At 37.9% G+C, this 15506-nt stretch overlaps 1 protein-coding gene across 1 annotated transcript in view; it reads left to right on the plus strand.

The window, feature by feature from the left end:
• Positions 1-15506, plus strand: part of LOC124167659 (neural cell adhesion molecule 1-B-like) — a 282959-nt gene that overhangs the window by 260272 nt on the left and 7181 nt on the right. Inside the window, exons 11-12 of the mRNA XM_046545643.1 lie at positions 9921-10505; positions 14308-14633. Of these exons, the coding sequence (XP_046401599.1) occupies positions 9921-10505; positions 14308-14633 (911 nt within the window). The remainder of the gene's footprint in view (positions 1-9920; positions 10506-14307; positions 14634-15506) is intronic.

The following is a 15506-nucleotide window of genomic DNA, read 5'->3' on the forward strand; positions in this document are numbered from 1 at the left end:
ACACGTCTAACAAACGAAGCTCTCACAACTGCTGGCAACTATTACAAACAATCACAACAATAACTTCGCGTGATGTTTAGGCACCTTTGACGTCATCGAGGCTTCGTCGGCAGTGGCTTGGGGGGTGAGGGAGTTTTTCCCGCGCTTTAAAATTCGTTATATTTATCATTAAATATCTCGCGAAGGAAAACTCAGATTTACATGCGGATTTCTTTGTTGTATTCAGAAAATAATTTTCTGTCCGCCTATGAAATAAAAAAAATTCATGCAAGTTCCCCATTCATTTGCGCTACTCGATAATAGGGACTGGATTACCATACCCAAATGCTCTTTCCTAGGCAAAAGTTTTATGTACGATCTGTGTTAAACGGAAATAAATTACCGAGATGCGATTCCTCCTTGGTGACAGAGAGGTGTGGGAGGTTATTTCGATTTTCAATACCTATCCTTTTCATGAGCCTTTTCTATCTAGTGTAATTCTCACCTTTTCGCCTTTCGGCACATACAAACAATGAGAAAAATCTCTTTGTATTCCGGTAGCAAAGACATCATTGGTATTATGACCTGAGAAAACAGGCATGGTAAAAACAATATTTCACTGTCTGGGACGGGGTTATTTTTTAATCTCAGGAAACCGTCAATAAACTTTAGATTTCTGATCGCTGGAAGGAATATTTTCAGAGATGAAATAGGAGCGTCGGCCAAGGAAGATATCGGGAAACGATCAAGTGCGACGGCTTTTTCATGCAATGGTTCACGGAAATCATCACCCTTGATCCACAAAGTCATGATAGTGCTTCCGAGAACTCCTTTCGTCGTATCTCTAGCGTTACGAGTGTCGGGAGTCGAAAATTCTGCGGCCATTTCTTGCCGTCGTCCGTCATTGAAAAAACAGAGTTAGATCTGGAACGAGATGCAATTCTTCCGCCCATAAACAATTTCAATTACCATGCGTGATTGACGGGGATTTGAACCACCCATCTGGGCTTTGTTATTTTGCCTAATTTTTATGCAGATAAAGGGAAATAATCATAACGGCATCTATAGATTAACAGTCAGAGAGGCAGTCTCTGATTGCTATGAAATTTGGCACCATCCGCCAAACCAAAATTAGAAAACTCTCCTATTGTAGTTTACGGGAATATTAATATTCAAAACAGGGACAATATTATTCTGGTTAAATACTACAGGAAGATTTTCTAGTTTTGGCTTGGCAAGTGGTGCCAAATTTTACAGCCATTGGAGACCCTGTAAATCAAATTTTACTTAGAGCATGTCGCTTAGTTTTTCTTGTGTATTCTCATAAAATACTTCTTATTTTCTTTTCCAAAGCATGTTCCATCAAAGTAGGAATAAATTTCTCATTTTTTTAAGATAATAATAGCGTTACTTACTGACATATTTATGAGAAGTTTGGGTGAAACGTAGCGAATTATTAGGGAATGTTTTTTTTGAAACATAACTCTTGCCTTCTGGGATATTGGAGAAAAAATTCTCTGTAGATGTGATGATTAATTTGTGAGGACGTGAGAAAAATCCTCTATCCATGATGCGCATTTGAACGCATTATTTGCTGCGCAGTATTTCTTTTTGTAATCTAAAAATAAGTTCAATATTTTTATTAAGTTAAAAATAATCATTAAATCGAAATGCCAAATCATTTGCTGCACTTTTTGTATCGTGATGTACTAAAATCGGGGTTTTGTCTTCTAAAATTGTTTCAATAATGGATTCGACGGTTTCTATAGTAGCTTTTCGTGTGCACTGAAGGAAGAGATTATCTTTTACACGAGTTATACCACATAATTACAAAAAAAGCATACCTTACATGTGCTCAATAAGCAGCAATATTTGAATAAATTGCGACCACTTGTTAAGTGAGAGTTTTTAAAAAATAACTTTTAAAATCCACCATGGGTAGTGCATTAGGATGGTGAACTTTTTTCGTGAGTTATATTGGTGCGCAATTAAAGCGTAAAATTTTTCCGGGAGAATCGTATGTACGTGGTTAATCTTGAGTGACTACCTGCTCTACTTCAATTCACATGGTACATATGCGGAGAGTGATGTTAATTCTACCTTACAGTTACGATAAAGGCTTTTTATCCTCTGTAGCTTAGATTTCCATTTGAAATTCTAGACGTGGGCCTTGTATAGTCTTTGTCGTTACACGAACATGGAACGTCTATCTCGTTCGTGGTTTACGTTCCACTGATTGGAATGTCCGGTGGAAATGTCGTCCTGTCTCCTTAAGGCATTGTATCGTCACTGAAAAATTAGTGCAGAAAGCCTCCATGAAGACCGAGCGCCGAGGAAAATTACTTCAGGCGGTCAGGTGGCTGCGTATTCTTTATTTAAAAAGAAGAAAATACAGGTAACTTTTCCATAGGTGAGCCAAGTTTCAAGCAAAATCGAAGAGACAATACCATCGCGGTAGTTTTTTATTTGACTAGACCATCCAATGAACGATGTCGCTTTTTTGCTTATTTCGCATCTTTGATGATTTGGACCGATGGAGGTACCAAGTCATTAATTAATTTGATCGGATCTGTACTTGCAACTTACACACTCTATTCAAACACTATTTCCTCCTCTAAGAAGCTTCTTTTCCTATTTTTTTTTCTTTTAAGGTTTCCATCACGAAATACGTGTTCAGTGACAGCAGTATCATTTGAAAGGTAGTTGAGCTAGAATATTTTTTTAATATTAGCAAAATGAAAAACAAACTGTTTTAAGAGTTGAAAACTGATTTATATTTTGTTGAAGATGATAGCGTACTTTTAATGTATTCACTGCATACTTAGGTGCCAGTGGTAACCCGCTGCACTCAATTTGTCCATGGAATGGCATCTGATGCATTTCCGAAAAGAATTCCTAATAAAAGACTGCGGAGCGTGCTTAGGGCGATTTGGTCCATGGAAAGGTACTCTGAATCTGCAATAAATCACATCCCCGTGCCTTAGCCTGGGGTGAGCTCTACCTTTGGGTGAAGCCTTATCCGACCAACTTTTGGGCTGAATCACTGAGCGATTGAATCACGAGAAATCGAAATCGAAGGGTAAATTTCTGTCGATTTCATCTCCAAGAGTAAACCAGTAAAGGCAGTCGCCGGAAAGATTTTCTCTTTAACGATCCCTCCAGTTCCCCTTGTAGTCCTTAACACGCGCTCCTAAGATGGAGGGACCGCGGAAACCTCTCCTATGGGAAGGGAATCGTTCCACCCCGCCCCCCGCTCAGAGGCTGCACTACTCGAGGCGATAAACCTGGATCGACTGCGTGCCCTGGAAGTGGCAGAGAGCACGGGGAGGCAATCAGGGAAAGGGAGCAGGGGGAGGGAGGGATGGGAGCGAAATAGGTTTGGGGTGGAAATGGGGCTTTCCTTCCTTCACCTTCCCAATTGTAATGTTGGATGGGAGATCCTTCTTACAAGCCTCCATGCGTGCCTTTTCGATGGAGGCTTTCCATAAGGAAAGATGGCTCTTGGGACACCATATCTGGGGTGAGAGTACACGGTTATGAAGGAACGGGTGTGCATTTTTGTTACGGCTCATATTCTACTCGCTGACTCAGTGAAATAAATAAATAAATAAATTGTTTTATTACTAAAGAGAAAATAATAAGTACAGAATAGTATTAATTGCATAGAAAGGAGTAGCTTTAGGTAGCCATTAAGGACAATCAGTTTTATGGCTACCATCATTTACATAGGGTCATGCTGACATAGAAACGTTTTAGGCACAGCTTTTGAATTGAAGTAACTACGTACATGTATTACATGGTATTATATCAAAGAAAAATATCCTCCGTACTTTGCATTCTAAACAACCAAGACTGTATATTTTTCATAATTGCGTTATTATTTTTTGCTTTCAGATATGAATCAGGTAATAAGTTATACACTTTATATATATGTATCTATTTGAACAAGAAACAACGTTTACACAGCGTAGGTAAGTTTAGGTTTTGGTAAATTAATGCGTGATCTTCGGACAATAGAATAATACAAATCAATATTTTTTCCTAATTGTGATGATTGCTTGTCTGGTTTTCGCTAATTATCATCGTCATCATAAGTCAACGGTCTAAAGATTGCTTTGACGCAGGTCTAGATTCCGCTCTCCTGGCTGCTAGCCATTTCATCGCGACGTATTTCTTCTCTTTCAGTTCCTTATAACATATTTCTCGTACATAACTCATTCGGGCCCTTCTTCTGTTCCATCAGTCCTTTTACCATTGCTTTCATCGGGCCACCATGCCTTTTAATGTGACCACCTTAGTACCGTATTCTCGACATGGTTTTCTAAAGACTTTCTATCTCTCCCATTCTTGTTATTACTCCCTCATTACTTACTCGGTCCATTGATTTTATCTTCATCATTTTTCGGTGGCACCACATTTTGAATATTTCCACTCTTTACTTCTCTGCACCTGCCAACGTCCAATCCTCACTCTTATTAAGAACCATGCTCCATATATATGCAAATTTTCAGCTCATAGCATCAAAATTTAGCACTTTGGCGACAGATGGCTCATCAAACAATCCGAATTCAACAATATAAGATGGGTTTCTCAGATCTCCTTCTCCGAAATCGGGCTTAAGTCAATAAACGACTTCTTAATTGAAAGATTCACCGTATGGCAAAGAGACCTCAAGTCGTAGTTCTACTAAAGCGCCAACAAATCGCAGCAGTGTGGTGTGCCTCACTGCAATCAGCTGGTTACACTATAAGGCGTACCTACTACTTCGCTGAATCTGTCTTATACCACTCTGTCTTCGTGCAATATTTTGTAAATTACTCTAAAAACCAATATCTATTTGAGTACCAATATCTATAAGTAAAAGTGGTCCAAGTCTTAATTTTTTACTCCAAAACTCCATGCATTCATATAACAAGCTCTAATGCTTTAAGTGCGTTAACAAAATATGTAACTAGTTGTTTGACCTAATTCAGATGTAGAAGTTAATTATGATATCAATAAATATTAGCATTCATACCAAGTTACTCCATGCGACTCCAGTGCTTATTCTGGAACCAAAGGCCACAAGAGTGAGTAAATATTGGCGTTTTTGTACACATAATCATATTATGAAAACATATTTAGACGCACGGGAATGTCGATCGCTATGGAATTAGTGAAAATAAATCATCAAGGGAGCTGTGCATAGTATAATATAATATCATAATATTAAAATTATAGTATAATAGAAAAACATCGAAATTCGAGTTTTCAGAGACTGCCCGATCCCTGCTTGAGTGTTGTGTGGAGGACATTTCAAGCGCAACACTCCGTCCGTCGGATGGGACGTTAAGCCGTGGTGCCCTTGGCGCCTTTCGTTAAGAGCAGGCTAATGCCGACGCCGGGTTTCTCTCCAACCTTTCTTCCATACCCGTCCCTCATGGCGCAAATTACCTCGGCTGTCGGTCGCCTCCTTCAAATACCATATTATACCATAACATCGAAATTAATTATAGTCACCGATTATAGGTGACATAAATGGCCCATCCAGCAAAGCAAGCTGTACACGGTAGAGGAGGGATGCAAACCCTCGAAATGATGGATTTATTGAAGAAAATAAAATGCTGCGGATGGAGGCTAAGAAATGAGAGGTCGGAGTCTTATGGTGGGATGAGGAGAGACCCTTAACTGGGCCCGATAGCCAACGAGATGGTCCACTCGTTTAAGGAACTCGCCTCCAATCAATCTATTGATCGGGCAGCAGACTTTGTGAAGGACTGGAAGAGGGAGTAAGGGCCTTGCTGAAGAGGAAGGGGACTGGTTTTGAGGTAAACTGCGATTGCCTTCGGTGAATTGGGGAGGGGAGGTGAGTTAGAAGGAAGTCGGGGTGTGCCTAAAGGAACTGGGGTGTGTGGAAGTAGTTCTTTTGGTGGGTGGGTGAAAAATCCTTTATTCTCTGCAAGAGTGGAAAAGGCACTATGATTGACTCTGGGTGCATTTAATTGATGTCTTTGATCCCTTCTTTACTCTTCCAGTGTCACGTCTAAGATGATCGATGTATTAATTACGATGTGTATCCTCTGGTTATTTCACGGTGAACAATGGCGATCTATAACCAAGCGAAAGGCAAAACCTGCAAAATTTCAATAGTTTCGTTCCCGCGAGCAAAATTTAGATACGTAACAGAAAATAATTGAGTCCAGGGAGCTTAACTCAGGGTTGAAACGAAATCGGACTCAAAACTACTTCGGGTTGAAACAAAACTCAAACTCTGGTTCGAAACGAAATACAGATTATTTTTCGCACCGTAGGTTGAATGAAGCAGAGGTTCGGCCAACCGTTATTAGATGCATGGGGCACTCATATTATTACAACTTACACGAGAACGGTGAACGCGAACTAGCCATTCGATTTTTAAGATCAACTGATGGGAACGTAACTTAATTATGAGCAGGAGAGTTTCAATTAATTTAGTTTCGTTCCTGGGAGTAAAGTTTCGTTTTGGGTAAAAATATAAGCTCCTAGGTAATTTTAATTTCGTGTGGGAACGAAACAAAACCCAGGCCTCGTATTTTCGTTTCCCCTCCGGGTCTAAACGAAACATTTTCGTTTCGTTTCACTTGCCATCCCGGAATAGCAGGGAAAATTATTCGGTGTAGAATCTGAGTTTTTTTCCCGGCGTATGCTCTGCAGGAATATTTCTCGGGTTTCCCACCGGGTGTCGTATCGGGTTGTAGTTCCCAACGTTTCCATGACGATGACCATTAACCCCTGATGACGATGACGGACTTAGTCATGGAAACATTGGGAACTACAACCCGATACGACACCCGGTGGGAAACCCGAGAAATATTCCTGCACAAAATTATTCGGGTTTCACACCTTGTAAGGTCCTCCAACTCATGGATGACGTAAGCGCAACTCATGGATGACGTAAACACTTCTCGGGCTTACGTCCGGGTTAGATTCTCTATCTCCATCCTTGCCTTCGTTTCGATGAATGACTTATCCATCAGATTCAGGGCCGCTGTTGCTAGTTCTCAAGTGTCCAGGTTTATATTGCGTTTCTCTCAGGAGCGGTCCGTAAATGGCGGAGAAAAGCGGAAATGCGTCCATCGATAGGGACCAACCTCCACTCAGACACGCTACAGAAACCTGGCTACTCGAGAACCAGCATCAACGACCCTGATGACGATGAATAAGTCATTCATCGAAACGTCGCGTCGCGCAGTGGGCTAGAATCGAAAAAAGCTGGCCAAAACCTCAAAATCGATTTTTTTGAGCTAGGAAGTTGAGACTTCGCATACATATTCTCAAATAAATTGTGCATAAATTTCCAGATAATTTATTTCCAGTATATTAACATTAACAATATATGTGAGGTCAAAGTTGAACCAATTTAGCGAAAAACGACCACCCTCGATTTTTTCTGAAAATTGACGACTTTATCCTCATGAAGTGATTTCATGAATAGTTTTATCGACAAAACTGTTACACCATCTTAATTGACACTTCTTTTTCTTTCATTTTATGGATTTTTAAAGATTTTGTTCCATCAATAACCATAGATATATAACAAAATGGCGGATTTGGTAACAAAATGGCACAATTATGCTAAATTTTAGCGGTAATTACCTAAGCGTTGGAATGTAATATTGCTAGAATATAAATAATTGGAGTCAATATGCAAGCAATTAGGAAAAAACTGACATACTTTTCCCATCAGCATGCAATTTATGATCAAAGTAAACTCGACACGTCCCCATACTATAGTTGAAGTCCAAACGGTAATGAAGGGAAGGTGGTTTGGAAAAAGGAATTGATAGGAGGGAGTGTGGAAGAACGCTTTCTGAAGTATGGCTGAGAATGCTTTCGCTCTATCAAGAGTGGAAAAGACTTATTTGTGCATTGCATTGGTTCAATTAAAAGTGCATTTAATTGGTGGCTTTGATCATCCTTGTTCTTCTAAAGTGTCTCGTCCAACATTATTTCATTTATTGGTTACTTACTTACTAACCACTTACTCCTGTGGCCTTGTAAACCCGAAATGATTTTTTACCTCGCATTTGACCCTTTTCCACTCCTCTCTGTCGTTCCTTTTTTTCCATTTCTGCTCAAAATCCTTTTATAACTTGCAGTACTAGCTCTATGCAACGCAGTCGTGGTCTTCCTCGAAATCTTCTACCATTTGTTGTCTTACCATGCTGGTGTTTAAAATGCTTAAAATCCTGGTGTTGTCCCGTCTCAATATGTGGCAAAACTATCTTAAATTAAATTTATTGGTGACGAAAGAAATTTAATTTTCAATAAAATTTCAAATTTTCTCTTTTAATAGTAAATTTTCGAGCCTAGTAATAAATAATTCATTTTCGCCTTTTCACTTCGTTCGATATCGTTTACGATGGAATTTGTATTGCTCTGTTTATATTAGCACTGAGCGTTTTCACATTTGTCAAGCGCACTTTCGGTATGGCTCTTATGCAGTTTCTCTTCAAATATTTACCATGATCTTGGAATAAATTCCTTCCGAGAGCTGAGTGGAGAGCAGCTGAAACCAATCTATGACCGATGCATCTGATCATTCTGATGAAATACATAGACGAATATAGTTGAAACAATGTTATTGTCAGGATACTTGTACCCCAATATTTGAATGCTTTGGCGACCTGAGTATTAAATATATTCTTTCTTGAACTCATTTCTGAAATATATTATCATTCAAGGTAATATTTAACCATCCAAGTTCCTTGTAATATTCCGAGATGCGGTCGATGCTTTGATCCCATGCTTACTAAACGTTTCACTAAACTTATTCCTCTTCTAGCGATCACGCAAATCTTCCAACAATGCTTTCCTTAATGACGATCCTTTCCTAAATTTCCAATTGCGCATTGTTTATACTCGAAGGTGAAAAATAGGCGGCAGCATAAAAGTTGATTATTACGAGACAATAATGAGACGTTGAGCTGTTTTCGAACAGGACTACTTTATATTTTAATAATACGGCATGTTATCCACCGTCTTATTCTGCTGATAACCCCTTTCTGAAGAGAGCTTATATGCGAGAATTCTTTCGTATCGGTGATGTTCCCGGTTTCCATTTGGCAGCGCCGTAGTCGGTTGAGGAAAGAACTGCTACCGTAATGTGAATACTCGGCTTTAATGGCGGTCTCCCTGAATATTCAAACCTTCGGCGCTCTAATTCATTGGCAGTTTACAACAAATAATACTGTATATCTTTATTTATATCAGTTCCATCATAATATACGGTTACGAAGAACCTTTTTTCGAAAATAGTCGCAAAAAATGAAAGTCTTTCTCCAAAGAGTGTAAAAAAGGATGGAGCGGAAAATTTCAGAGTTAATTAAGGGGGTCGTATTGGTTTGTTGGCTCAGACATGAAAACTGGAATTGTATCAAAATATTTCGGGCAATTTCGTGGTAGATACTTATGATAATTATTTATTTATCATTATTAATTACAATCTAGGTTGCATCCTGAGGATTTAAATATAAATTATATTAATTATTCCACAATGATTGAAATTTTTGAGAGAAATATGCGAGGAAAAAAATACAAAATGAAATTACGCTCATGTTGCCCATACCAAAAAGTGTAAAAAATACACATTTGAATCAAGATACTTTGGGAAATTACGTAGTAGATGTACAAGAGCATTATTTATTTATCAATATTAATTACGAAAAACTTGTGCTGTATTTATTTTTCGTCCTTTATTTTGAAGTACTTCGTAATATAACTGGAATTGTATCAAAATTGTATAATTTTTAACTGTGTGGTATTTCATTTTAAGGTATCTTGGTTGGATAAATTATGCATATACCACTTCTTTTGAAGAGGAGAAGAAAGAAAGGAGTATAAGTATAAGTTATCCAATTTAGAAACCTTCGAATTGTATCGCCATATGCACTTTCATTTGTTTTTTTCTCTCCCTTCCGCAGCATCCGATGGTGACCTGGCCCTCTCTCCCCTTCTCGGCGTGGCCCTGGGCGCGGCCCTGTCCCTCCTCTCAGTCTCCCTCATCATCGCAGTGAAGGTCCGCAGGGCCCAAAGGGAGGGCCGCAGGAGGAGGCAGGGCCCTCGGCCCACCACCAACGGGGACCAGCAACCCAACGCCCTCCGGGACAACTCGACTGCGGCCGTGGTCGGTGGGAAGGCGGCGCCCGCCACCGCGGAGGCCAAGTCGCTTCTGCTGTCGGCGACGCTTAGGCAAGCCTACGGGGGCGGCGGGTTGGAGGCGGGGGTGGAGGCGTTGAGGGAGGCCGGGGGCGTGGTGTCAGGCGGGGGGCAGTTCGTGAGGAGGCAGCCGGAGGTGGCCGTGGGCGGAGGGAACACTCAGCTGCCCCCGGAGGCGGTGGCTCGCCAGAGGGATCACATCCACCGGAGGCCATTGTCGGCCTCCGAGGAGACCATGGGCGGGTGCGAGGCGGTCCCTTACCCCCAGGGCTACGCCACCCTCTCGGCGGGAATGGGAAGGGCGGGGTGCGGGGAGGAGAGTGAGCCGGACGTCATCCCAGCCAACTTCGGTGAGTCTTTTTCACACCATGGAGGAATCTAGACTTTATTTATCTCAACTGAATTGAGTATGGGAATGGATTATGTAGGACGGGTTATCAATTCCATAGAAGGTGCGTTTTCATTTTTTGCGTATTTTTATTTAAAAAATTACGACTTTAATCGAATAGTTCCTTCTATTTCACCACCACATTGTTGTGGAACCCTACAGGTTGTTATTTATGCCAATATTTACTCATTCAATGTCAGCACGGATGTCTTCCCAGGGGGAAAAAGTTGATTTTGTAATCTCTTCAGTCATAATATCTGCATTTCCTAAACAAAAATGAGCTTAAATTACTTAATTCCACACTATGGAAGGTTGAATATATTGCATTTATAACGGATTTTTAAGTACCTCTTGATAACCTGTACATCTTTGTACCTTCCCCTTATATTTTTTACTATCTTTTATGGAAAAACTGGCACTGTAAATGAAACCATCTGAATATACGGAACAAAACTTATATATTTTAACCTTAACATAGAATAATATTCTTCAGAAAGTAACAAATAATCCTATGTCAAAATAGCTTATAGGTGTAATTTGACATACCTATTATGATATGACGTGGCTTAAAATTTTACATTGCTATCTTTACCTTGTCAAATGAATTTGGTGTATATTTTCCTTTGCAATGATATGATTTGGTTATTGCATGGCATTTGATGGGATTTGATATATCATTATCCATATTTCCATAGCCCACTCAATAACATAATCCATATTTGTAACATTTTTCCATTTTTATGTTTCAATTACAACACTTCACTGTTTGCAGCTAACATAAGCATCTCCAGGTGTGAGCTTGGGGTATTTAAAACAAAAAGTGGAAGAGTGCTAAGAGTTTGTATTATGGATACTTTCCACTCTATCTTTCGAATTTAAATTTAAAACAAAAAGTGGAAGAGCGCTAAGTGTTTGTATTATGGATACTTTCCACTCTATCTTTCGAATTTAAATTTAAAACAAAAAGTGGAAGAGTGCTAAGAGTTTGTATTATGGATACTTTCCACTCTATCTTTCGAATTTAAATTTAAAACAAAAAGTGGAAGAGCGCTAAGTGTTTGTATTATGGATACTTTCCACTCTATCTTTCGAATTTAAATTTAAAACAAAAAGTGGAAGAGTGCTAAGAGTTTGTATTATGGATACTTTCCACTCTATCTTTCGAATTTAAATTTAAAACAAAAAGTGGAAGAGTGCTAAGAGTTTGTATTATGGATACTTTCCACTCTATCTTTCGAATTTAAATTTAAAACAAAAAGTGGAAGAGTGCTAAGAGTTTGTATTATGGATACTTTCCACTCTATCTTTCGAATTTAAATTTAAAACAAAAAGTGGAAGAGTGCTAAGAGTTTGTATTATGGATACTCCCCACTCTATCTTTCGAATTTAAATTTAAAACAAAAAGTGGAAGAGTGCTAAGAGTTTGTATTATGGATACTTTCCACTCTATCTTTCGAATTTAAATTTAAAACAAAAAGTGGAAGAGTGCTAAGAGTTTGTATTATGGATACTTTCCACTCTATCTTTCGAATTTAAATTTAAAACAAAAAGTGGAAGAGTGCTAAGAGTTTGTATTATGGATACTTTCCACTCTATCTTTCGAATTTAAATTTAAAACAAAAAGTGGAAGAGTGCTAAGAGTTTGTATTATGGATACTTTCCACTCTATCTTTCGAATTTAAATTTAAAACAAAAAGTGGAAGAGTGCTAAGAGTTTGTATTATGGATACTTTCCACTCTATCTTTCGAATTTAAATTTAAAACAAAAAGTGGAAGAGTGCTAAGAGTTTGTATTATGGATACTTTCCACTCTATCTTTCGAATTTAAATTTAAAACAAAAAGTGGAAGAGTGCTAAGAGTTTGGATTATGGATACTTTCCACTCTATCTTTCGAATTTAAATTTAAAACAAAAAGTGGAAGGGTGCTAAGAGTTTGGATTATGGATACTTTCCACTCTATCTTTCGAATTTAAATTTAAAACAAAAAGTGGAAGAGTGCTAAGAGTTTGTATTATGGATACTTTCCACTCTATCTTTCGAATTTAAATTTAAAACAAAAAGTGGAAGAGTGCTAAGAGTTTGTATTATGGATACTTTCCACTCTATCTTTCGAATTTAAATTTAAAACAAAAAGTGGAAGAGTGCTAAGAGTTTGTATTATGGATACTTTCCACTCTATCTTTCGAATTTAAATTTAAAACAAAAAGTGGAAGAGTGCTAAGAGTTTGGATTATGGATACTTTCCACTCTATCTTTCGAATTTAAATTTAAAACAAAAAGTGGAAGGGTGCTAAGAGTTTGGATTATGGATACTTTCCACTCTATCTTTCGAATTTAAATTTAAAACAAAAAGTGGAAGAGTGCTAAGAGTTTGGATTATGGATACTTTCCACTCTATCTTTCGAATTTAAATTTAAAACAAAAAGTGGAAGAGTGCTAAGAGTTTGGATTATGGATACTTTCCACTCTTTCTTTCGAATCCATTGATATTATGAGAAACATAATTAATCATTTCAGATGCTCCCTCTTATAGTAGGCCCAAACTTTTATTCGAAAGTATATTAGTCTATATTTGTTTATTAGTTTATATATTCTATATATTTTCTATTAGTTTATAAATATCTATTCACCATTTAAAAAATAAAATTTACTGACACCTCAAACATGGATTTTTAGAATATCTTTGCAGCCTTCACATTATCCTCTCGCATGGCGTTCTAGCCTCCTTATTGGAAAAGCATAACGTGTATGATACAAATCTGTGGATGTAGGGAATTAGAATAATAAACATAGAGAATGCATTTAGGCATCCCACCTTCAGAAAATACGAGCATTAACACCAAATATATTGAACATAATTTTTTTTTAAGTTTTAATTTCCTCTAGTAACCGTCCATAACACCTCTTGCTTCACCTCTGCCATTCCTTTAAGATCTCTTAATGTGCTTAAGAATGTAATTCAAAATGCCTGGTACCTCGTATTTTGCTATTCTTTATCCACATACATTGCAGTATCTAGTATCATACAGTATGTTGCTAAAACTGGTCAATTTCTTATTGACATACAATGTGTGTTTTTACAATGAATCTCATATTCTTTTTTATAATAATTTCTAGAATTACTTACCACTTCATCGCTCGTCAACGCAATAAATGTTATATACAAGTATTTTCATTCAGAATGAACGTCAAATTCACCTCTGTATTCTATGGCCAAATACTATATGATATACTAAAGCACAACAACAAATTAAATTAATAAAACATGCGAGCATTAAACATAAAGAATACATTAAGGTATTCAACCTTTTGAAAGCATTCATACCAAATGCATTGAAAATCTTTTGCAGCACTGCAAATTCCAAAATAATTTGCACTATTTTATTAGGATATCATTTATTTTTCTTCTAAAAAATATTTTATTCTCAAATGAGAACATATGAGTTACAAAGCTTTAACAAGCAATCCATCCAAATCATATAAATTACTTCAATTATTAACAATATTCTCTCGTTGGACCTTATGCGAGAGTTGTGGTGAAAATCAGATAAGCAGCTACTATGGTAAAATGTTCAAATTTACTCAGACCATAATCGATATTATCTTTTATTATTTGAACTATATACATTGATTGCATCTATTTATTTATTTGGAGAATTTACAAGTTTTTTTTTAAATATTCACAAGTGACTCAATTTAAGCTTATCTCCTGCCTCATTCTTTGTTGATTATGTGCTAATGTGATGCTATATTCCGCACACAGATCCGTATTCTCAAGGTCGCACGGCTTCAATGCTGAGGAATGGCTCTGCCGTGTTCCGGGAGGGCCCGAGCGCCGTGTCCGCATCCGTGTCTCCGCCGCCGCAGCCGCTGCTCCCCGCGCGACCGCTCTTCGGCCCTCCGCACCCGGGCTACAACACGCTGCCCTCGGGCGCAGGGGGCCTGGGTTCGTGGCTGGCCACCTCCTCCCCCTCCAACACCCCTCCTTCCTCATCGTCATCGTCCGCGTGCACAATGCGGCCCGCACCCACGCCTTCGCTCATCGCGGACTCCACCACATCAGCCGCCGGAGCGGCCAACACACCCACGGTCAGTTCGCTGTAAAAAAACGCATTTAAAACTCAAATTGTGAATAAGTTGTGATAATTGGTAATTCTATTTGTTTTATTCGTTTCGCTTAGCTTCAATTCGCATTTAATGACTGCCTTAATTTTTTTATTGTTTCGCGATCCGATTTTTGCTTTCTTCGTACTTTAATGTAAAAAAAAATAGGTCTGATTGTATTCTGAATTATGGTCATATTTGTCTTATAAATGTAATTATTTCGCGATTTTATTTTTACTTTCTTCGTAATAGAATGTAACATTATATAATTAACAGAGTCACGGTGAGCTTTGCATGTAAATTGGGATAGCCGTGAATATTTTTTCATTTGCGTTTCTCAGTTTTCTTTATGTTTTCATTGTTTCATGATTTTAATTTTACTTTCTGCATATTTTGGCAACTATGAGATACTCCCACTTTGCATTGTTACTCAGTGTTTTAATAACTCTGAATTGGAATGAGTCTGGAATAAATTTAAATAAGTCATGCACTTTGGACGTCAGAATCATAATTTACGTGTAGGTAATTATGATTCCAATGCATGCAGATTTTACTGTTTCACTTCACTCTACTAGGGGATCAAACCAGCACGTGAGGAAGGATATTATAGATTATTGAACTCTAATTTTACACTTCTAAGTTTGTTAATTAATTGTTATGTCTAGATCCGGAAGATATTTATAACAATACTGATTAACCTTCAATCAAGGAAAAAACCAAAAAAAGCATTTAGTATTTAAAAAAATGAATTTTAAATTCATGAAAAACAGCAAAGACTCAAACGCTATGATAACTAAGGTATAAAAGGCGAAACAAAAGGATACGAGAAGCACATACATATTAATTAAGTCTGGAGCG

The sequence above is a fragment of the Ischnura elegans genome, chromosome 11, assembly GCF_921293095.1.
Source record: "Ischnura elegans chromosome 11, ioIscEleg1.1, whole genome shotgun sequence".
NCBI classification, from domain to species: domain Eukaryota; kingdom Metazoa; phylum Arthropoda; class Insecta; order Odonata; family Coenagrionidae; genus Ischnura; species Ischnura elegans.